Raw genomic sequence first — 25,052 nt, 5'->3', positions numbered from 1 at the left:
GTTAAAATATTTTCTTGTAACTGAATCAAAGCTCAGCTGTATTGACACAATAGTCCTGCAAACTTCAGTCTAAAACTAAACAAAGGATGCCTAATTTATAGTGGAGTCTTGCACACATGAGTCACCAGCTGACATGTCAGACTTTCCTCAGATGAAAAGTTTTCCAACCCTGCATGTCTAGATGAGGCATTCAGCACATCTTGAGCAAGACATTTGAGATCATTCTTGCATTTAGCATCTATTTTGCTGAATTAGGTGAGATCATTTCAATGATAGAAGGAATGAATCATTTAGCAACCTGAATAAACCTTAGTACAGAACTATGAATTAAAAAATTTCTTTATCTTTGCTATTATCAGGAACAAGCGTACAAGAATGAGAATTAGGGCTCTAGAGATGAGGGCTTAGGACTTTTGCTCAGAACCCAGCAGCAATGTAAGCAAAGGCTTGCTTACATATAATATTTGCCATCAGAGAAGCATGGAGCTTGATAAACAATAAAAATATTTCCTGTAGAAAAGAGATTTCATACTGCCTCTTTACAAACTACTTATACTTAGAATATATTACTGTTGTTGCCAGATACCTGTAGTCAAGTAGACGCTCCATGAGACGAGTAACTGATGTGACAAAAGAGATTCCAGTCTCCCGCCACGTTTCCTGCTCAATCTTCTCCAGCAAACTGTTTGGAGATGGAAAGACAGCAGATGAGGCTTCCAGGGAAATGGTATAGTGCATGCAGACAGCTGTGGACAACTTGATTTCTCCCTCATAAAACAAATTCATAGAATTACTATCTTACCTGGGATAAGGCCCAAAGAGCTGGGTTCTACTCCAGGCAGCATGAAGCAAAGACAAGGAAATTACAGAATTGACAGGAGAAGGAAAAATATCTTCACATTGCCACTTAAAACGTATGAAAAAGAGCAAATGCTCATGGCAACAGCTGATTCCCACATTGTTACCTGTAGCTTAAATACTGCTAATAGCAGTCAGAAGTTGGAAGGGAGTCTCAACCTATTGCAAATACCTCTTCTTTGCTCATCCCTACATAAATTTTCATCAGCAACCAACCAACTTTGAATTACAATTTATTTAACTGTAAATAAATAAAGGCAATCTGTTCCTGCTCAGCAAACTAGACAATACAGCAAGCATCTCGCTGAGACAACTGTGAAGGATGAGAGGCTAGAGCGAGAAAATCATATTTAAACTGAAGATCATATTTAAAAAGTGAAAAAAGAAAGCAAATTTACATGCTAGTTTCCTGAAACTGGATCTCTGGTCAAAGAACTTGCCACTTCTAAACTGGCAAGAGGAAAGAAATTCTGTTGGGTGTCATATACATCCTCAGAAGAGGAAAACTCTTCCGTACTGGAATGATTTCCAGCTGAGGGAGCCAATTCACATTTCAGCAGTGTAGTTGAGACAGTAGAATTCAGGGTCAACTGTTTGTTTCACACAGCATTTACTAACTTTGTGGAATTGTTTCCTCAAAGTTCACATTGTTCTCAGAAAAGTCAGTAGCAAATATAAACTAAAAGGTTGGTGGACTTCCAGGCTGTGTTTCTTGGTAATACATCCAGTCACTATCATCTAAAAATAAGTAACAAGCTACAGTCCCTGAATTCTTAACATTCAGGTAACAAATGTCTTCAACTGGAGCAAAGGAAATGCACAATATTCCTCCCGCCAGGTGAATAAGAAAAAAAAAAAAAAAGATAGATATTTTCTTTCCTTTATCCCTGAAATAAACTTATGTTATCTGTACACATAACTTCCCAGGGCTGAATATACACAAATCAAAACTGAATACATTTACATGCTTCCTAAGGATAAGCATACAGGATGGGCAGGCTTCTCTATCTTGAAAATGAATGAACGTGCAATTGTAAATTTGGAAATACAAGTATTGGTTCTAGCGAAACAAAGGTTTATGCCTCAAACTGCCAGCATGCTATTGGGGGCCACATAAAATTGTCTGGAATATACGGCTAAAATTCTGTTAATGATCTCTATGGCTCACTGGAATGTTAAAAGATTTAGGGTTAACTGCTCTGGACTCTCAGAGTTCAAAATAAGTTCTTTTGAAAGATCTTTCTTTCAAAGAAAGTGATTTGAAGGATCACTGGAAATGAAATTTGGAGACAGATCAGTAATCAAACATAACTAAGTGGAAAGTCAGACGTAAAGTCTTTAAGTTTATCCTTACGAGTACAGGTTTTTGGTATGAAAGGGAGTGGAAATACAGCGTCATGATGGACTCTGGAGGAAGCAACTTGCAACTGTTGAACCAACCAAAACACAACCTTCAAAAATTGGAAGAAACAAAGGAAAATGCTGAGGAAAATCTCTTCTGCTCTAACAAGGTCTGACTTGCTAGATAGTACACTGTTTCTCTAAACAGTCCTAAGGCCATGATTTCACTTATTGCTATGTAAAAAGAAAGGCACTGGCTCCTCTAGCAAATGAATTTTTGATATGAGGATGATAACTACTTACCTGTGCAGCCTTATATTAGATTTCACAGAAAGAAGACAAAGAAGAATTTAGGGATTTATATTCTTTTCAGGATTAGAGTGACATATTTCTATTTCACTGAGCCGTGCCACGAAAACCTGCCAGAAAGCCCTTTACTGCTTTCTCTGAAGATCAGCACTAGCTGCGGCTGCACAGATCACTACTGTGACTCGTTCAATGACCCTGCACCACACAGAGTGAGCAGAAACTGGCATAGCTTACAGCAGGCTGAAGAGTTCCCTGTAGTTCTCATCACCTTTTCCTTCAGATACCAGGCTGTCCAGCTTATCGATCAACTCGGCTTCCACCTGGATAAAGAAGCAATTGGTTACAAATTAGCTGTTCATGTAGAAGACAAGAGTTCCAAACACTAGGAAGACTGGAAGAATATTTTATTTCTCATGCCCTGGGGCTGCCCGCTTCTATGTGCAAATGATTTATTTCTCTGTGGCTCAGTTAAATGGACACACTTTTCTCATTTTTCAGTGAAATAGGAGGACTAAAACTAAATTATCCTTTTGCTTATCAGGGTCTAAATGAACATCCCAGGGGAGGTAACGCTTCTTCGTCACAGGAATTTCTGCAGTTTATTCTCTTATCAAATAAATCGCTCAGACACACTTTCTGTAAACCAGTATACAAGGTAAACTATATCCTGTACTCTAACAGAATATCCACGCAGAGAAACTAATTCATGGTGTGATCGCCACTGGTCTGCTGTGATGGTTCTGTTGGTAGGTAATTGATTTCCAATCATCCAGGCATCATTACATTGGAAGATTATTTGTTCATTAAACCCAGTTTTGTCAAGCCTCTCGATTATATGACGCATTTTCTTTTTACACTTATATAAAGGGCCACAACAGTATCATTATGTTTCTCTTCCCTTACAAAGGTTTTGAATATGTATTCATTTTCCCCTAGTCTAATACATCCTATTATGGTTTGATATCAGATATTCCCATAAAATTGATTCAATTGCAGAAATCAATGTATCTAACATTAAACAAAACAATTTCTTGTAGTCTTCGAAATCTTGTAAAAAACATACTTTCAGTAGTAATGAAGACAGAGGTTCTTAAAGATTGAAACTGTTTGTAGAAATACGGCTTGTTTTTATTTAAAGACAAGCATAGTTTGAGTTTCTCTCTGTTTTTCAGCTGCCAAATTGCAAAGGAAGTAAAGATGAGAAGGAAAAGCGAATCACCCACTGGCACACAAATGGAGCTGGTGCTCTTGTTGCTGAAATCATTAAAGGGAGACCTGATGTAGTCCATGAATCAGACTGCATTGTTATCCATTATTTGCTGAAAAAATAACCTCGTTAAGACATGAGCTACTGCAGAAAATAAAAAAAAGGGCTTGAAAATGAATTTCCAGGATTTTTATATTTTCTGACAACCAATTTAGTATTCAAAAGGTAAAGAGAAGCTCAAAATTAAAAAAAACGTACCCTCTCTTTGCTTGTGATCTACAATGACTTGACAGAAATCAGTAATGCATCTCTCCAGCTATCTAGCATTACACTGGACAACAAATAACTTCGTGGTTCCAGCAGCTAATGTTAATAAGGTTTAATACATCTTGTGCTATTTAACTATTTATTTCATTCTCACTAACACAGATGATTATTCTGTCTTTAATCTTAGAAAGTTACGCTTTATGCTTCATAAAACAGTGTGGAAATTTGCTCCACAGGTAACTTAAGAAATATTATTGGAGCTCTAGTTTAGAATACATTAGTGAGTATAAAAATTAAATGAAGATTATGAAGATTATGAAGAGTTCATCTTGATACACAACAGGTCCAGAAACTTGAAGGTACTTATAACTGTAAATGCCAGAGCAGGGACTGTTCTATTGTTATGCTAAAACAAGCAAAAAGAGGACTATGATCAAATGCTACTGTAATAATAGTAGTAGTAAATAATAGTAATAATCAAGGGAGTTGAAGAGGAAGAAAAACGTAAGTTCCTGGTAATACTTTTCCACACAGCCTTTAATAGGCCAGGTTATGGAAATGGTCTGTTATCTTCCTGGAACGATAGATTAGATCTGGCATTTTAATGACTTTGTGGATAATAAATAATGACATGAATTATGATAATTTAAATAAAAGGATTTACTACTTCAGAGCACTTATCTGCAGATACTTGCCCCAGTATTGCCCCAAACACAATGACAATGAAGCACTGTCATCTGAGGATCCAGTCCAAACCAATCCTTCATTATTAATACTTTGCACTTCGGGGATCTGTTTTGCAGTGGAAAATTTAAGCAATTCTCTGACCATGACTGGGCAACAAATGATGAAGACTCCTCTCCCTGTTTTGCAATCAGAGCTCACAGCAGGTGGGAACTACAGAACTGTTGTTGGGCTTAACCATTTCAGGACGGCTGCTACAATTTCTTAAAAAATACAGAGTTACAAAGTCTGTTTCAAAGCATGGTATAATTATTTAATTATACAATACCACTTTCTAGCTAGAAATTGACGACAGAGAAGCAAAGACCACTGTTTTCACAAATACTGGCTAAATCTTTACATCTCCATTTTTGGTTCTCAGTCTGACCCATTTAACGGTTGACTAAGTGAAACCAATGGGAGCAGTGAGAGCCCAGCACTTACAAAATTCTTTTCTCTTCCTCATCTCCGATGTGATGAGCACTTTGCTCCTCTTCTCTATGTTCATGGGAAATGTAGCTTGCTATGAAGTGCACTGTTTAAATAATCTTGGAAGTCTTGTAATAGTTTTGTGAATTGTGCTTCAGTTTTTCTATTTTTATGTATTTACATGACAACATCTTCTTCACAATCAGAAATGGATCAACAGATACAAACTCCTTGCTTCCAGCTGGACATTGCAGACAGACAGAGCAAGAAAAAGAATACTGCAAATGGTTGGGAAGCGACTTCACCTGTTTGAAGTTGCCATTCTTTCTCTGCTCCCAGTCCATCATGTCATGGAAGATAGGGATCATGATATTCCGGACTTCTGGTTGTGGAACAAGTGTGACACCAAGAAACGGGCCAATCATTCCCGGAATAAAGTGAATCTTATGCTCACCTGTACAACACAAAGCAACTGTAATTAAATAAAAGCCTTTGTTATCTGTCACTGAGAAAATGGGGAACCCCTGCAATAATAACAAAGTAGCAGGCATGAACAGTAGAAAAGCAAACACATTCTTTTCCTGAAAGGACTGGAAAAACAATATTTGCTTTACACTGTTCCTTGCAAAGTCTCTAAGAGCATTTTTAATTTCACTGTGAAAGCCTTGAGCAAAAATTGTCAGTGCATTTTACTTGCAAAGGAATTCAAACTGTCAAAAATAACCAAACTAAAATATACTAACTCGGGGGAAAAGAGGCCACAGGTACTTCTAATTTATGAAGAGAAAGATTTTGAAAGGGCTGGTGAGAACAATGGTATTTAACATATTTAGATTTCAAAGAACTACAGAGCTCTTCATCCTCTGTGCTATGGAAGTCTCAATTTCATAACTGACCTTGACTTAGGACCAAATTGCATTGCTTCTCAGCAGCAGAAACCCAAGGCATTTTGCTAACAATCTCTTCTGTGGCATGCTTACTGTGCAGTTGCAGAGAATAAATCAAAATAGCCATATTTGGAACAACATTCAATGGTAAATATCTGTATCTTCATATCTAAACCGGGCTTCTCACTTCTCATTTGAATTTGTCTAGCATCATTTTCTGGTTATTTGATGCCTGTTATATTGGAGAGCCTTCTATTCTCCACACAGATGCTTAGAAACTGTGATCAGGTCTGGCTGTATCATCTTAGTTGTGCAAGATGGGTCAGCCTTATTCAGTATTTTATAATAAAAATACTCACTTCTGTAGTCATCTTCCTGACTGTTCTCTGAACTCTGTCCAACTTGTCTTTGTTTTTTTTTTTTCCGAGCTGTAGAAAGCAGGACCAGGCAAACTATTCTAGAATCAAGTGTGGTTATGAAAAAACTCTGGCAGTAGTATCGTCCCTCTTCTTTTACTCAAGATTCTTGCATCTTTTCTCAAATATTATGGTATCTTTTTTACTCATAGCATTTTACAGGTAGCTCCCATTCAGCTGATTATCAGCATAATAAATTTATAGTCTTTTTTTTTTTTCTTGAATAGCACTCCTACCTATACTCCTACAAATAAAATGTTCATATTTGGCTTTTTGAATATATTGCTTGCAGCCATATTATCAAGTCATCCAATCTGATTTGCATCATTCCTTTGCCCTCTTAATGATTTACCTGTTCTCAGAGCTTTGTATGATTTGTGATCACTATCAGGAAACATTTTTTTAATTATCCTCTAGAATACTATATGCTTCCTTTGTCCTCAAACATTTCCATAGGTATTCATTTTGGTCCCTGATGGAGACAGGATACTGGCCTAGCTGGACTTGCTCTGATGCAGTACAGATGTTATTTGGCTCTTCTGTTAATAAAATCCTGAATTACCTAAACCCAAGACTGCTGCAGCACACTTCTAAAAGCGCAAGTCCTAGATGAAAAATCTCCATTTATCTTTTGAGGCCTGTGGCGAGACATATTTTTCCCCATTTTGTAACATGCTTAATTTCTTAATTAAAATATATAGGAAAAGGTCAAATGAATTGCAGAAGTGAAGTTGAAATTTATCACAAACGTTGCGTGATTGTGGACAGGGTTTCTGTGGGTTTTGGCTTGGGTTTCTGTTCTGGTTTTTAATTTTTTTTTTTCTTTTAGAAGTATTAACGTAGAATTTGTTGTGCATACTAGATACCTGAACATACCAAAAAAGAAGCTTTATTGTATGCCACTTCTGGGCTTTATTATCAAACACACATAGCTATGGTTTAGTGGTGGACTTGGCAGTGTTAGGTTTACTGTTGGGCTCGATGATCTTAAGTGTCTTTTCCAAGCTAAATGATTCTATGATTCTGTAATTTTGAATCATGTCAACTTTGGCTTTTGAATCATCTACAAAATTATAAAGTTGGTTTTAGCTGTGAAAATTTAAATTTCTGCTTTACAGCCATGGATCAGACAAAAGTCAGAGAGTACCAGTATATCTCCACATGAACCTGACTGCAGCACAGTTGAAGGGATTAGAAAAAGCTGATTTTATATTTGCAAATAAATAAAAGCTGTCACTGATGTGTCCAAACAACCAAAACGTGCCACTGTCACATTTGAGAAGAAAGCATTCAAATTCATAGGAATGTAATATTTCAAATTAAAAAGTAAAAAAGTATGATGAGACAGGGCAGAAGAGAGTTGTTGGTGGGAGAAGAGAACTGCTTCCTGGTTTTGCAACTCTTAAGAGAAACTAAGTATTCTATGATGCTCCAAAAAGTTAAAAAAAAAAATTCCAACAGAAATCTGGGGTTACTTTGGCTTTGATTGTTAGGACAGAGAAGGAAGAGACATACCCAGGTTCTGCCACATGCTGAAGAGCTCATATGCCATCATCACTCTCATATCGCCATATCTGAAAGAGAAGAGAGAGACAGCTGCCTAATGGAACAAAAACTAGCAAGGCAGTGATGTTAAAAAAAAAAACAAAAATCAAAGTCACATTTAAGTCAACTTAAAAATATCAAACAACTCGACTAATCACTGAATACTATATTAGGAGATCTACTTATTTATTTCCCAAGCATTTCCACATCCCAAGTTCGATAATAAATACAAGGGACTTGTGGTAGAAACAGAAGTCTCATTTTTGAGGTGGCAGAAAAGGCTGGGAACCCAACAAAACATGTTCTTACTTATCCAGAATCTTCTTCCTCTTAGCTGGTGTGGCATTTTCTAGTTGGAGACTTGGCTGGTTTATAAACAAAACTGCCAGGCTGAAATAAGAGTTCCACACCTGTGACACAGGAAGGAAGTTTTAAAACATTACACTCCAAGGAGTAAGTTTTAAACAAGTGTGGGAAGACACATGTTCCTTTATATGTAGAATCAGACTGTTCCTTTTTGTAATCAAGACGTAACTTAATCAATATGTATCTTAACTATTGAGATACTAAACTCTTAAGGATACCAATGGATTATTTAAAACCTGGTAGAAACTAAAATTAAAAACCCCCAAGAAGGTAATGCCACTGGGCTTTCCTCTTAGCACCAGAGTTCAAACATGAATAAACTTAGTGACTTCAGGGAAATTTTAAATTGTTTTTTCGTACGCCAAACTGATTTTATCCCTCAAAACCCCCCAGAGATTACATTATATCATGAATGAGAGCCCTATAGTTTAGTCAGTTTTCCTAATGAGGCTTTTGCCATCATGCTTTTCCTTAGTAACACTGAACTTGTTGCCCATTTTCAACTCCATCAGACACAGGGAAAATGCTCTCTAAGATACTGTGTTCCTCCAAGTTTTAAGTCATCAGAAAGAGAGACCTCTGGGAGAGGAAGATCATGAATGCCCCAACTTCAGGAAAAGCATTGCCTGGGTTTACATTTTATTAGGCGTGAATCTGTAAGACAGCATGCTTCATTAGCTCCACTGCTTACGAAGATACTTGTTTCCTATATGAGGGGCTCAATTTTCTTGATTTGATCTCACAGTGTACCTGTTCTACTTCCCCTCAATTCCACAGCAGATTCAAATTCCTGTCTTTTATCAGTTAGGTCATCTTCCTCACAGATACTCAAATAAATGCTGCAAGTATAATCAGCTAATGTAAAGAATAGCTTTTGTTCCTTTGTAACTGCTAGTTTAAAAAGATGTCATAATATTTTCTGAGCATCAATTCTTACTTTAAAATCAAAGTCCGTTTCCGTGAAATTCTTATGCAGTGCAGAAGACAGGTACTGAACTGTTGTAACTATGATACTGCAGTCAAAAACAAAAAAAGAAAACAAAAAAACCACATTTGAATCTGGAGTATAACATATTACAGTGGTTTGTGGTGTGGATTTTACTATAGGTACAGAGATGGGCATTCTTCATGTCATCACTGCTAGATTCACATAGAAGTCGCCTATCTATGTTTTAACAAACAATTTGTACTAAGTGATACAAGATTAAGAATTTTCATCGTTATTGTAACTTTTGGAATTTACACAGGAGCATTTAAAATCCTGTCTATTTTGCACGCTTGGGTCATATTACCTCCAGTAATTACTTCCACCCATCTTCCTCCTATTTTAAGCAGAAAGATTTTTTTTTTTTTCGGAGAAGAACAACTCAAAAAGTTTGAGCTATTTTCGTTCTTGGCTATAGAATGGTCCTTCATCCGGCTAACACTTCAACTCAAGATATTTGTGAGTATTTTGCCAATTCTGGATTCCCTGGTATTTTTTTATAAGGTGGCTAAATGCACTTTAGTGAAAGGTAATCAAGGCATGTGATAAATTCAGGAATTAATAAATAGCATGTAGTTAAAGCAACAATAGTATCAAAAGAAACAGCACATCTCTGATTCACATGCAAGCAATACTTCCAGTAACACTGCTAAACATACCTATCAGTCTAAAAGTTTATGGCAAAATTATGCCAAAGGGAACTAGGTAAGCTACAGCATCTGAGGTAACTACTCTTTCATGTGGATTTTTCTTTTCTTACAGAACTTTATTTAATCTTTGCGCTTGAAATACTGAAATCCACTTCTTTCACTTTTCATTAGCACGGTGAACTCGCAGAGCATAGAGCTCAGCTGAGCAGTCAGCCTTTAGGAAAACTTCCATGGTGTCTTCTTGTAATGGGAACCCCTCCAGTTGTCAGTTAGTCAGTAGTAATTCTATAGCTAGTTTATCTAAAGAAACTAGCAAATAATTCCAGCCACCCTGTGTTCACCACAGTGCTGCCATTCCAAACAGCATAGTACTTAACCCATCAGAAGCAAGAAAATTAGATAAAATTAAGCATTAAAATGGTAGATGACAACTTAATTGAGAAATAACTCTGTATGTAAAGCACTTGGTGTCATCACTAGGGTCTGCTCCTCCTTTTCTAAATAACTGAGTCTTCCTCCTAGGTAGGTTAACGAGTGATGTTTATGGGAAGAGACAGATGTTTAATGTAGTGATTTACTGAGAAAGGGAGTCGAGAGGCCTTCCCGTTAATACCAGTTGGTGTGGGTAGCTGTTCCTTGCCATGTGTTATGATAACTGCTGTGCCACGCTTACCCTCAGTGCAGCTACTTCAGCTTTGGGTTTAAACTTTTAACTCTTGGAGACCTGTGCATACTGGCAGAGTTTAAGAAACAGAACGAATACAGAAGTCCCAGTTTGGTCCAGAGTGTTAAAATAACTGCAGAATGAGGACAAGCACTCCAGAATTCCTGTCTTGATCACCACATCTCAGTCTGGTGAAACAGACTGCATCACAGGTTTTAACTGCCCAGCCGAGGAGAAAAAATTCCAATACAGAATGTCAACAGTTTATACCTGCTTCTCTACTTACTTGCTGGTGAGCAACCTCATCACCATCCAGTCTCGAGGAAAGACACTCATTTTCATCAGGTTCCGAAATACACAGAAAATCTTCAGGAGGAACTCCTATCACATAGGGAAAAAAATTTTTAAAAATCACCAGCAGCTGCAGATTAATCTATTTGCTTGATTATAAGAAAAACAATTAAGCTAAGTGTGCTCTACTTGAGCTTTGTGTTACTAGGCCGTTCACCTGAAAACATAGAAACAACGTATATTGGGATATGGCTGTATTCATTTTGTATACATCTAATATGTACTAATATTGTCCATATTTTATTGAGTGCCATGCTAATTAAAAGCATTTTATATAAAATCTTGTGTTTATTTATGAAATTATTCTGCCTTTTAAACAGACTGTTGTTGGAGATACTCCTCTTCCCTATGGAAGTTGAGATAAAAAGTTAGTTTCTGCTCCGAGGTGTGCCATTTCCAAATATCAGTGGCAAAAAAGCCACCAGAGAGGTCTGTACCACTCACCAACACCTTCTGTTCATGCAGAGCCATAACTTAAATTAATGTTCACAAATTTGGGAAGGTTACTGCTTTTCCAAAAGATACTTCATTTGCTAGAGACATTTGTATCCCCGAAAAGGCTTGAAATTCTCTTTTGGCATAAAATCAACACCCTTCGTAAGTAAGCTCCAATGCATATTGAACATCTAGTAAAATGCTATAGAACAACTGACCTTCCATTCACCGGATTAAAAAACCCCTGTTCCTCTGACTATGTTCTATATAGTAAAATAACGATATCCTTTGATGTCTGATAACATCTATCTTGGGACTTTATTGGCTGTTACGAAGATAATTCAGTGTCCTGTGGTCGTAAATGTTTTTGTAACACAACACCTATTATTATAAAAGTGAAAGGAAGGTCCATGAATGGAGTGCCAGTAAATGGGAATGATTAGCAGAGCAAGTAATGCTGGAGGGATTCCCCTCTGCTCTTCCATTCTGAGTGAATCACCCTACAAACATGATGTTCTGTTGTACCTTTAGTTCATCCTTGCTTTGGAAGTTGTCCAGTAAGTGCTGGAAATGAGTGTCTGACATCTGACGAAGCAAAGATAAAAGGCAGGAGACATATTCTCCCTGTTGACCAAATGAGAAACTACTTCATTCCGATAATCTGAAATTTCATAAATATAAAACTTAACCTGGGGTAAGGTATAAAGGGAGGGGACTGAAATGGCCCCAATGCCTATGAGAGGAAAGCGGACATGCACAGAGATTAAAAATACTGCATGTTAACAGTTCTTGAATTACTGTTAATACATAGGAATACACCTCTTAGAGGCTCCTCCGCAGATGCCAGTTTTAAAGGTCTTTTAATCAATGTTGTAGTCTAAACAAAAATAATTTAAAATGATTAATACAGACATGAATGAATTGCCCTCCAAACATGCAGTTTTTGTCAAACACCTTTTTCAGTTCCTTAATATACTACGTCTATCAAAGGTGTGACTGCAGCTCATGCAGACATACCAGGAATTATTGAAACTAATTGGCTCAGATACTCAAAACAGTATAGCGATGACAACATGGGATCAGTATGGGCTACAAAAGGTGTCTGGAATCTTGTAAATATTTGGCTTATTAGTGTTCACCAAGTTATGTGCTGTCATAGCTACAGTACTAACAGTATTCCAGTAAAATACTCTGAATATAATTTGGGTAAGCCTACATGAGCTACAATTACATTTCTGGCCTGCAAAGCAGATGCACCCTAACCAGTTACCACAGTATCCCAAAGTGTTTTTCAAAGGTGAGCTCCCCCATTTTACATATCTGAAAGCAAAGCACAGAGAAGTTAAGCAATCTGTCCAAGATAACAAGCAAGGCAGTGCCAAGAATGTAAGGACTATGTCTTTTGACTGCCAGTCCCTTGTACAACACTATTTTTTTCTGTGATAGTGAGCAATTAATTTGGAAAATATACAACCTATTTTCTAAGCAGTATCTAGTAAGATTCCACATATCCCTGTGCTGTGAAATATAAATTCAGGAACAAATACAAGGGGATTTTATACTTGGGACTGTCCATTCCATTTTTTTTTTTTCTTCTAATTGGCTCAAGCATCTACCCAGAAGCTTTGACGTAGGTTGTTCCAATAACTTTACAGGGCTGAACTTCATTAGGAAAAAAGGTGTGCTCTTACGCGTGAGGTGGCACATGATAAATAACAGTAAGTCAAATGGTAGGAGTAAAAGGAAATTGAGATGTTCCTGGACATTTGCAAGCTAGTGCCCTTCTTGTTTTGTATCAAAGAACATGTCTGAAAACTACTAAATGCCTTGTTCTTTATTAGGATTCTACCATGTTACTTTATCTGAGCTAACATGGAAAGGTACAACCTCTTCTCTTGGGTGAGAAGTGTACCTTAGTGTACATCTGCCCCCAACAATACCTCTGAGGTTTCAGCCATTTGAGAAAAAAAGTCTAAAAAAGGATGTTCTGAACAACAGCTTAACATCATATGTTGTGCAAGAGCTGCATTAGAGACTCTGACAAGCAAAAATAGACTAAAATAGACTAGAATAGAAAAGGGCAACAAATCCAGAAAAGAAGAAAGCTGAACAGCAAAATTCTATTCTTTTTCTCCTCTTCCATTGCAAGAAAAAATTTCTTCCCCTAGGCTTATGCTGGCAGTCTGGACAAAGTGGTGCCTTTTCCCTCTTCTCCCACCAAGCTCAACAGCTACTTGACTTAGGATCTGTTCACTTCTTTTTCAAAAGTACGTTGTGTTTCATTTGCATGAAATAATCAGTGAACTTGGACAGAAGCTCTCCAGGGTGTTAAGTAAAGGGACTTGTCCACTGAACATCATGGTATTCTCAGTCTTAGGAATCACAGCCTGATACTCACACAGCCCTTGGTGATACCTATGCCGGGGTGAAGCCCTGGGCAGCTACCCAGCTAGTATATGCCTCAAGTTCTAAAAAATAACTCTCAATTACAGCTGCAAAGACAAACAAGAAAATAACCTGGAAATCCACAAAAGCTTCCTGAGCTCCACTGCTTCCTGCAGACCTCACTACGGCACAGAGGAAGGAATCTGTGATCTTGAAAGAGACAGAGCCCTGGGCATTCATGCAGCAGAGATGATAATGAGGTGCTGGTGGTGGTGAGGGACCGAACCAGAGGTTAGAGAAGCAGGAAATAGAAACTGATTGTTAGTTACTAACAGTGATTTCTGCTGTGCACTGCGGGCAACGCTGCCCTCTTACCGCCTCCTGAGACTGCGATTTACTCATGATTGTAAGCAGAGTTTGTAAAAGCACATCCAGGAGGCTCTCCACCATCATCTCAACCTCCTCCACGACATCTCCCTCCTACAGTAAGTGGTGAGAAAACAGACAGTTAGCAACTGAAGAGAACGGAATTGGCAAAGATAATTCTGCTGAGTCAGCCATACCACAAACTCGTTTTGATAGAGCGCTCCGTTACAGAGGTTCAAAGAAGTACAATCAAATTCCTCATTGGTACCAGATACTGTTGTAATGCCAGTGTGTGTGTGTGTTACCTCGTCAGTCTCTGATGGAGACATTCAGGGTCACAGCCATAAATAAAAAAATCTATAATCAAAGGTCTGCATACACTCTAGAACACAATGGGATCAAATTATGTTCAGGAACCTTTACTCCATGGCAGTATTATTTTAGCTTATTACCATGATACCTTTCATCTCATTCCTTTCACACAAAACCATAACTTGTAACTGGAAATACACATTGGTATGAATTATATTTAGCACCATGAGCTTCCTCCTTTAGAGTCAGGTGGGGAAACTTCACCACCCTCTGTTTGTGAGCATTGCTTTAAATGATAAAGTTACCGTTTGAGACCAGAGTATCATGATCATCAAAGCTAGGTGTTTAAACTCAGCAGCAATTTCCAGAAGTGTGATTTCATTGATTGGATAATTTTAGAGTATTCTCTTAACATGAATCACAAAGTGCTAGTTACTGTCTCTTGCAGGACTACAAGTCCTAGGGCTGTGTAGAGCTTTTAAACTCCACTGACATCTAAGTTCTGGGCTTGGATGAAGAAAATTAAACAGTGTCAAACCTGGTAAATGCGTACGCTTTTTCCCCCTCCTAAGAGCAAGAACACTGTGTAATCAGAATGCTCTGAGTCACACACACAAAAGCAGACCATCATTTCAGATGTCCTCCTGCTGACAGAAAGTTAGCAGAATTTCATTTTTAAAAGGATCTTCAAAAAACCTGTATTAACCCATAAAAATCCCTCAGTCTTCATTTTACTAAATCGGTGGTGCAATTAAAAAAAAAAGAAAAAAAAAAAATGAAGCAGCAGATTACCAAAGAGCTGGTCTTGATTATGGAGAAGATACTACTGAGGATCCCAGAGCAAATAAGTAGCTCCTTCTGCTGTCGTAGGTGAAGGTGAATGTGGTGAAGAACTACAGGTAGCAGGATGCGCCGGGACTCTGAAAGAAGGAAAATCAGATCACAGTTCTTCCAAAAGAAAATTAAATTTCAACCATCCCAATCAGCAGCCTTTTGGTATCCAAACTAGTCTACTGATACACAGCACGTTTGATTAATTGGTGCAACTTCTATTGTACAGATTGTAGTACACTTCTAAGAACTGTATCTAAAGAATGAATAGTGCATCTAGTTTCAAAAGTTCATAAATACAGTATACATGATGTTCTCAATAGTGATTCAGCTTGGAAACAACAGTTGCGGACTGATGCTTCCTAATGTTGATTGCTTTTGTGCAAACCCTTCCTCACTTTGTGTTGCTTTCCAGCTCTATTGTCACAGCTAATAGAGCTTCTCCAACATATGCCTCTTGGAAACTGGCTAATTCTTCTCTTTTAGCTGGCTTACAAACCTTAATCTTATTAAAGAAGGGAGAGCAGGTAGCAGCTGCAGAGAACAGCAGAAAACAGCAGCTGCAGTAGCCAGAACAGGGGGGGAGGAGGGGAAAGGGACAAGGAAAAAAGTGGCAAGATGTCAGCAAACGGATTGATAGGAGAGACAGAAGGAAAACAAGTCATCACCATACGGGAGGCAAGAAAAAGAGAATATATCTTCCTTTAACTGCCAGACCTGAAGAGTAGGTAGGGTGGGCAGGCAAAAGATAACTTTGAAAACTAGGTTTATCTTCCGAGGGGCAGAAAGGACATGGGAGAGATTGTTGACCTGGGAGTATCAGGTCACGCTTCCACGGAAAGGTACAGGAGAGGGGTCTACCATTATGTTGGATGGAAAATGTGGCATCTATACAGTCATAGCTGCCTTGCAACGCTGAAGCTTGCTTTCTGGTTTTTGATGCTGTAGTGAGATGTCATGGTGCTATGCAGCAGCTAAAAGCATCATTAGTTGCCAGTACCATTGTAAAGGAGAAATGGAGGTTAATGGGAAGGACTAAAGCCCTGGACCATGTTAGTTAGGTAAAGTTACAAATGGCTTTACTGAGAAGACAGAAGAGGAGGTTTTTGGCCATGAACTGGCACCCACAAAGACAAATATTTTTATCAATAGGTGTAAAACACTATAAATTAGATAAAATTCACTGCCTGTTTCACAGACACCTTTGGACTAATCTATTAATTCTCTACACACTCTCATATTTTTTGAGATGAATTTCAAATTTAAGAAAAAAAAGTTTATAAACAATTACAATGGATGATTTAGACATGACTCTATGTTATTATCATTCTCACCTTGCACTGAGTAGAATAATTTGAGTGCACTAACTTGAGATCCTCACCACAGGGAAGATAAGCCCAATGGTGCTTTTTATCTTCCACTAATACCTTCACAACTTCTTTCATTCAGACCTTATATATGAAATAAACTCACAGTCTTTAACTCTTCTTCATTCAATTAATTCTGAAAAAATTACTAGTATGTTGAGCTAAAAAAATACTAAAGTTATAATGTAAAGATTAAACATACTTTAAAACAATGCAGTGGGTTTCTCACATAAACTTGCTGGAAGGGAGGTTATCTTCCTATCCGTGACAACAATAGAAGAGTAATACAAAGTATCAAGTAAGATTTGGCAGTTTTAGTGATTGAATTGATTTGTTAATGTACACATTTTTATCAACATTTAGTAACTACAATTTATCCATGACGGATTTATAAACATTTTCTATCATAGAGAAACTTACCCACAGCGAATATATGTAACGGTGATGCCACCAAGATAAACAATCACCAAGATTATTGGCATTCAGCAATGAATTGTTTGCAACAAAGCAACTGCAAAATAAATGTAACGTGTTCCTACTCTTAGCAGCAAGACTTAGCCTCAGACACCGCTGTCTTACCTGAGAAAGAGAACAGGCGGCTGTCAACAGTGCGTGCAATGGATTGTAGCTTAACAACATCCATCGACTGCCCGATGTGTACTGTACTGGGCATGCTGCCCAGAGTGCCCCTCACGAACTCTGCTACTTCCTGCACAGTGAACATCTGCAACAGCTCATCAAAGATAGCGGGGAAGGAGTTCAGCAAAGCAGCCTGAAAAAAGTAAATGAAGAAATTGAAAATTCTGAATTCTGCAACTGCAGCTAAATGCAGTGAAATAGCAACAATAGTAAAACTGAATTAAGGGTCTGCAAAAAGCTACTACATGGTGCACTACGGCTGGTTTTAACGTTTTGCAAGACCTAAAGTTCATAGTGAACAAATCACACGTAGTATATAAAAATCAAGCGCTGCTGCAATACTGTCTTACAGTAAGTTGAGCACATACACACTGTAGAACTTCAAAAGGCTGTATTTTAGGACACAGCTTATAGAACAGAAAAAAATTGAGGTACCAGAGAACAGAAAATAGTGCATTTTTGTTGATTTACTTTTTCAATACATATAAAACTTGCTTCTGATTAGAGAGTTCCATACCAATTTTTTGTACTGAGCAACTACCTAAGACAGTTAAAACCGTTCAGAAAATATTCTGAAGTAAAGAACATGTTGACAGACCCTTAACCATAGCAGCACTGTTATGTGACATTACAGTATTTCTGCAACAGGGGTGGGGTGCAATTTCATGTGAAAGAGGCATCACATCATGCAAGTAAGTGTGCACATGATTCTTGCAATAACGGATATTTCCAGTAAGCTGGAGCTGTTCTTGAAGGTGTTTCTTAAAGTGCAGAAACAATATCAGCACCAAAAAAACAAAAAACAAACAAACAAAAAAACAAAACAAAAAAACCAAACTCTTGATCTCTTATTCCACACTTTTCCAATTAATTTCTTCATAATAGTTGAAAATTCCATGCATTGCCCTATCCTCAAGTTCCACAGACTTGGTGTCATACTTAACAACTGCCACACACCTCTGATGTTTTAAAATTCTTCTTTTTCTTCCTCTACATCCTACCCAAGGTCCATACCTGTTTCCTCATTATAACTACTTAAATCCCTAGATGGTTGCTTACTTGAACTGCTGCACACTCTGGTTTTGGTTCAGCTGCCGTACTCCCAGCCACAGCCCCACCATCCACACTTCCCTTCTCGCTGTCTCACCTCCTTCTCTGAAGCTCCCACACAAACCACACCGATTTCCTGCACAAGTTGAGATTTACCAAACTTCGTTGCAGATCTCTGTTCAGCTTTGCCCTTCCAGAGTCTCGCCACCTATTGGTATTTTCTTCTATTCTGCAAGTTCTCCTCTTCCTCACAGATTTTTTTTTGTTTCCTTATTGCATAAACATTTCTGTACCTCTCCCATGCTGGCTCCAACACTTGGCATGCCTCTCCTAATCCTATATAATATACAGCTTCCTTCTTTGCCAAGTCTTTCCTCAAAGTATCTTCTCCTTCAAACAACAGTGATATTTATCTAATAGTCTTTGAGCAAAGTCTAAGTTATTTTTACAACGAACACTGTAGAGCCCATTAAATTATTCTGAATATAAATTTACCTCTTTCTTCTTTGCGCTCGTTATCTCTCTTAACATCTTGTTTTGTTACTATCAGATCAGATTACACAACAACTCACATGGCCTCCTGGGTGTTGTCACCTCTTTGTTGCTACATACATACAATGTACTAACAAAATAAACATCTATAAATCATTTAAAGAGCTCATGGTACTCTTGGAAGGCTCTAACAGCTGCAAATCCAGTCATCATCTTTACCTTTGGTATAATACACGTGAAATTACAATATCGGCCAACAAATCCTTACAGGAGTTTTCCTAACTTATTTCTAACTATTACTATAAAGCAGAAGGATTTCTGTGGTGATTTAGGATATCCAGTAGCAATCTAAGGATATGCACGGGATGTCTTCAAGAAGCTTTGGAGCCATCCTGAGGAACAGCTACTTCGTTTCATCAGTTCCTTGAAGAGCCCTTTTTTGTACAACACCCTAAAATATGCTGGAACATTACTCGTGTCAAACTAATTGCCTGGAAGGAAGCACATAATCAGTTTTAATCTCATTGCTGGAAAGAACTATATTGAGATCTCTCTAATATCCTGGACAAGAGGACAAGTGTGAAGAAAATTATGGTTGCTAGGGCCTCAAGCATTTCTGTAGATATTTAACGGTTGTCCAGATTTCCAGAACTAGTACATAATTTCCTTGGCTCTCCTGAACAATTTGACATACATAATCTTGTATACGCCCTCAGTACTATCTTTTCAGTGTGTGGATGCCATAAGCTGTTCCATTAATTACTGAAATATTCCACATTTCCTAGTTTTAACGTACCAGCCACTTGAACATTAAATTCCAGTTTATATGCAGGAAAAGAGGGTTTGGGGTAGGGAAGGAGATTAATTGGGAACATCCATGATGAAATACTTGTGCAGTTCTGGGGATCATTACTTACAGAATTAAATGACGGCCTTGAAGTACCCCCACCTTTTTGTGGGGCACATGTCCCAGCTCCGCTCGCCTGCCCTCCAGGCTGAGAGGCCTATGGGGCAATTGGGATCAAGGGGCAACATAGTGGCAAGGGGGAAACAAAAAGTAAACTTTTCAAAGATTAAATGAAGACAGGCTTTACAAATTACAAAAGTCCAAAGTAAGAAATACCATAGTGAGAGAAAGGAGGAGAAAAAAAAAAAAAAGAGACAAAGAGAGAAAGGGAAAACAGCCCCATCCTCAAACCTAGTCTCCCTCTGTATTTGTGATCAACACAACGGAAAAACAAAGAACCCTCAGCAGCCTGCATTCATAAGATGCTGCTTCCACTCACTGTCACTTTGCCTGCAAAATTCTGTGCACTGATTTCTCATGTTCCTGGCTCATCTTATTATACCCACTAATGGGTGATTAAATAAAAGATTAGAGCAGCTGTTCTCAAAATCTTTCAGAGCAGATTCTTAAGAAAGAGATCACGTTGCTGGCAGCTTCCCTAACCAGCGGAGTCTGTTTTGTTGCAACGCTCACAGCAACTGCTTCTTTGGCAAACCACAGTAGGTGTTTAAAACATCTGTAAATAGTAAATTAGTGATTACAAATCACCTTAACATTACCAGGAAGTTCTAGGTGGTCCATTTTGACATTCTCTGAGCTGAGGCACACACAACACATATGACATTACTATTTAAAACTTTTAAACACAGAAGTATGTAATTTAGTACAGTGGTCTTTAAAATGTGAAACAAAACTTAGCAGCATCCTTACTCACTTTGAGTAGTATCTTAAGCCCACATGAAGTCTTCGTGAAGTCCTCTGGGCCATATTCAAAATAACGTATTAAATGTGAGTATGCTTGCGGTCAGGCTGCATATGATCCTGACCGTAATTTTAGGGTATGCTGGAATTAAGTTTATCTGACTGTGAGTACATCAGCTGAACTTCTCTGCTGTGAGTTGCTAGGACCCTAAGTATTGACTTGAGCTACTCAAATTAAGGATTTAAAACTTCATGAGACCAACCGTAAGACATATGAGAGACCTGAAAATGCAGTTTACTTTTGTGAAGTGCAAAAATTGTATTCTCACGTGACAAGTCACTTTCCTCTTGAGAGTCCACAGTTCAGCTCACCTGCATCTGTGAAGTGGTGCAAAGCTACTGTCTAGTAACATCAAATGGCTATGTCGTTTTCCAGTATCGTCAGCTTGTCAGACGGGGAAAACTACTAACCTGCATTTAATCGCCATGTGCCCATATAACTACCTGTGCAGAAAACAGCTGCCTTTTGGTTTGCCAGTTAAAGTGTAGAAAATAGCAAACCTGTGTGAAGATGAGAGTCTCAGAGCTCCTGCTGTCCAAGCTGAGCACAAATCTGATGGACTGGAAAAGCTCTTGGACGCTGGAGCGGAACTGTTCCTCCTCCATTCCACAAGTAGCTCTGGAGTAAAGGATCCGAGATTGGACAATGAACTTGAAAAGATATTCCAAGGCCTTAAGGAGCAGGAGAGGAAAGAGATTAAGATAGAGAAAAAGAGAGAAAGAAAAATAAAGGAGCTTTAAAGAGAACCAGGAAAGATTCCAGGTGCATAATAATTAAATTCTTCAGCTTTAGAAAGGAGAAAGAAAAACAGGTTTTGTAAGTTACATACTTCAGTTAAGAAGAACTACTCATAGGCAAGTACCCATTCTCAACCAATAATCTTTGTTACTGACATGTCCTGCTAACAAAAAAAGTATGCATTTAAGTCAAATAGACAAATTCAAGTTAGATAATTTGAGGAAAATCTTGGTGAAGATAAGAGAGTTCTAGTTTTCTCATGACTTGGCACAATGACTGCAAGTGTCTGAAGAAGCTATTCTGTTTTCATTCAAATTTTACCTTTAATTACTTGCATTAGCTAATCTAGATTAAGATAGGTGGACTGTCAGTGGAACAGAAGAAGGGTTACCTGGAAAAAGGAGAATCTACTTTTCAATATGAACACAACAGCAAGGTTCACCTTTATTTCTGGCAGCTACATGTACAAACAGAAATAAATGCAGATGCAGAAATAGAAGATGACAAGAGCAGCCCGTGAAGCCCTCTGGCAGCCCAGACCAGTAGCAAGCAGCGGTACTGTAGTGAGTATCTTTTTACTTTGAGCTGTGATAAGTTAAAGTGTCTTTCTTTTATTGTCACACATGAAACTTGGAGAGCACCCAGCAGAGGGAGAATAACCTGCACAGAAGATGGCATTTAACACCATTACACAAGTGTGATAGATGCTGCAGTCCTGAAGGACTGGCAAATTGGATCTTTTTGTAGTAGAATGATTATTTGCTCTATGACATGTCTAGATTAAGCCTGAATTTGCAACCTAAACATCTTTAACTAAAATTCTGTAAATGGCATCATTCAGAACTCCATTTATTTGGCAGCAGAGTCAATGAAGAAAAATACATTGTTCTATGCAGCCTTTAACAAGCTTACCAATCTGTCAAAGGTTCTCACAGACACCAGTATGGCAATGCACTATTCCACACAGCAACAAGGCCTTTTTGATCATTTGGTGTACACAACTCTCAACACTGAATTGTATTAAGTATCAGTGACATTTAGTCTTCACTCCTTCCCTTAGTGCTTAAAATGATACACCATTAAAGCAGGATTAAGGGAAGACATGATGCATAGTTTGATGATAGCCTCAAAATTCAGCACAGGAAACAAACAGGCTGGAGCTTCAGTAATCATAGTCTATACAGAAACATTAGTAATATTCCACTGTATTCACTGGAAAGTATTCTTGTCTTGCTTCACTGTTTGGGAACTGAAAGTTAATTCAAATACAAATTTTGCCCTCATCAGATATTTTTGCATCCATAAGATGCCCCTCATTGAACCACCACTCTGTATGCATGAATATGCAATGTTGTGTTGTAAGCTTGAGAAGGCTACAGCTTTACAGAATAGAATAGGAATGTGAAATTCCTCATAAAGCCATCACAGATTTCAAAATGCCACTGATAGTTACAGCCTTTTTTTTTCCAGGAATGATGGCGATTTGGCAGTACACTATTTATACTTCTGTCCTGAAACATCTCCCAGTGAAGCTTCCTTACACGAAAGAACTTCGTCAGGAAATAGCACTTTATATTTCTGGATAGTTTCCAGGCAAAGGTCAATTGGTTCACAAGAGTCAGCTCTTTAAGGTTAGCATCTCTGCTGCTAACACCAAATACAGCAAGTCAAGTGCTCGTACAAGCTGTTTCATAGGTTTGGTATAGACAACCATAATTCTAACCTGAAAGCTCATAACTTTAATGTGAAGATTATGTTTTGCAATGAATCAGAGGATTTATGTAAGAAATTCTGTAATTCTCTGTTGAAAGTGAGATGGCAGGCTTTCAGAGACACTCCACATCCTTAGCACAGACAACCTCAACTGCTGCCTAGAATGAACCCACAAAGGCAGTTCACTGAAGAGTTCAGTGTGTTTGCAGACACATGGTTGAGATGGTAAAAAGACAAACCAACTCTTGTTGTCACAAATCAGCACTTGGACTAACTTTGACTCTTACTATTACAAAATCACAGATATAATGCATATATGTGCCTAAAGACATAGAAGTGCACTGAAATGAAACTCAAGCCTTCTATTATGTTTGGCATGATATAAAAAATCAGTATCAAATTAAAGGAAGTTTCTTAAAAACGTAGTCTGTATGCATGTTCACACAATAGGTGAGCACACACCACTCACCTGTGACCAATAACCTAAAGACTCACGGTATATCATGTGCAAAACTTAAATGGATGAACAGCATCTAACCTTATTTCCTCTCAACCTAACAATCCCTAAATTCTACCAGTGCTACTCCAGGAGAGACGAGAAAAGGAGTAAGAAATGTGTGTATAGACAACGCATCTCAAAGAACTTCCACTTACTAATGAGTAACCTTCCTTTCTTCTCTGGGTGACTGTCCACATGCATGTCCACATGTTCACTCTGTGAATACAGGAACAGCACACCTCAGCTTGCACAGATTACCTGGTGGTTGGTTGCAATGTCCCAAAAGAATTAAAACCAGAAGACCACTATGATAAAAGCAGCATCAATTAGAAGCTTCTATGGTAACACAGGTAAAAAAGTGGATAAATTTCTGTGGTTGTTCTGCAGGTCTAATGGATAAAGATAGTCTTCAGAGTCACTAGTGTCACTTGAGCCTTCAGGGATTACGCTCAGACAACATTTGATGGTTTTACTGTAGCACATTCATAAATCCAGTGGACAGTCCTGGGGACCGCACAGCTGCACATCTGGACCCATCTGCTGTAGAGATGAAGAGTCTGTTCAATTCAAACAAAAGGCAAACCATACCTCATGTTCAGAGTATGAACAGATGAATCAATCTTGTGTACAGCTGCTTTAAGAAAAAGCAGAGATTAATTTCCTAACTCAAGAAACCCAAAGATTACTTTAAGAAAGAATCTGGAGTATGTAGAATGGGTAACCTTATCATAAGCACAGTGTATGTAAAGAGGATTAGCTCTGAAGGGCTGAATCTCTTTCAGGGTCCTAACCAAAGTGAATAAAAGCCATTTTCAGTAGTCTCTGAGTATCCGCTTCACCATTCAAGAGCAGCTAGCAAACTTCTTCCTGCTGCTGTCAATGTGTTTTTTCCAGAGAACAGCATGCTTGCTTCAAGTACAAGGAGCATCTGCTATGCAGTTTTCAGAAAAAAAGTGCAAAGGTTCAAGTGAAGGTACCAATTTGAGTCTTGTGAGAGCAGATAAAAGACTTAGGGCAAAGTTCAAGGCATCAGGAATAAAAGAAGGAGGAAGACTCACAAACAAGCTGACCAGGGTGGAACAATTACAATTACATCAGCAATTTCCTGGTATTCTTAGAAAAAGTGAGACACTAGAAAATGTAAATCACCAAATAAGGTCATTACTTCTAAATGAGGTAATTAATAAGTCCAGAGACAAACTGGTCTCAAAAGCAACAGACTGGCATTTCTTTTTTAGATTCAGGGTGAAGAAAACAATTTGGAGGAGTCCCCAGACTCAAAAGGCAGGCTCCTTCACTAGCTCTCTGGCTGGCATGGCTCAGAAGGTATGTTCAGGGTTTTGAAGAAATCAACTGGGAACGCTGACCCTTTCTGTATCACTGGTTCATGTAAAGCCCCATAGTAATGGTATGCAGTACCCCAAAGTCTCTAAAAAAAGTTTGATACATGTTCTATGC

General features: G+C 38.2%; 1 protein-coding gene across 1 annotated transcript in view; it reads right to left on the bottom strand.

The window, feature by feature from the left end:
* Nucleotides 1-586: 586 nt before the first annotated feature.
* DOCK3 (dedicator of cytokinesis 3) overlaps nt 587-25,052 on the bottom strand; it is a gene marked incomplete at its 3' end in the record, with an annotated part of 69,928 nt that continues 45,462 nt past the window's right edge. Inside the window, exons 16-28 of the mRNA XM_009573989.1 lie at nt 21,145-21,315; nt 17,274-17,466; nt 15,289-15,416; nt 14,152-14,298; nt 11,959-12,057; nt 10,934-11,028; nt 9,286-9,361; nt 8,292-8,392; nt 7,953-8,011; nt 5,440-5,588; nt 2,743-2,828; nt 803-829; nt 587-682 (exon numbers count right to left, since the gene is read on the bottom strand). Of these exons, the coding sequence (XP_009572284.1) occupies nt 587-682; nt 803-829; nt 2,743-2,828; nt 5,440-5,588; nt 7,953-8,011; nt 8,292-8,392; nt 9,286-9,361; nt 10,934-11,028; nt 11,959-12,057; nt 14,152-14,298; nt 15,289-15,416; nt 17,274-17,466; nt 21,145-21,315 (1,427 nt within the window). The remainder of the gene's footprint in view (nt 683-802; nt 830-2,742; nt 2,829-5,439; nt 5,589-7,952; nt 8,012-8,291; nt 8,393-9,285; nt 9,362-10,933; nt 11,029-11,958; nt 12,058-14,151; nt 14,299-15,288; nt 15,417-17,273; nt 17,467-21,144; nt 21,316-25,052) is intronic.

Source organism: Fulmarus glacialis, unplaced genomic scaffold (assembly GCF_000690835.1).
Source record: "Fulmarus glacialis isolate BGI_N327 unplaced genomic scaffold, ASM69083v1 scaffold11220, whole genome shotgun sequence".
Taxonomy (NCBI): Eukaryota; Metazoa; Chordata; class Aves; order Procellariiformes; family Procellariidae; genus Fulmarus; species Fulmarus glacialis.
This window is presented reverse-complemented; position numbering and strand designations above follow the sequence as displayed.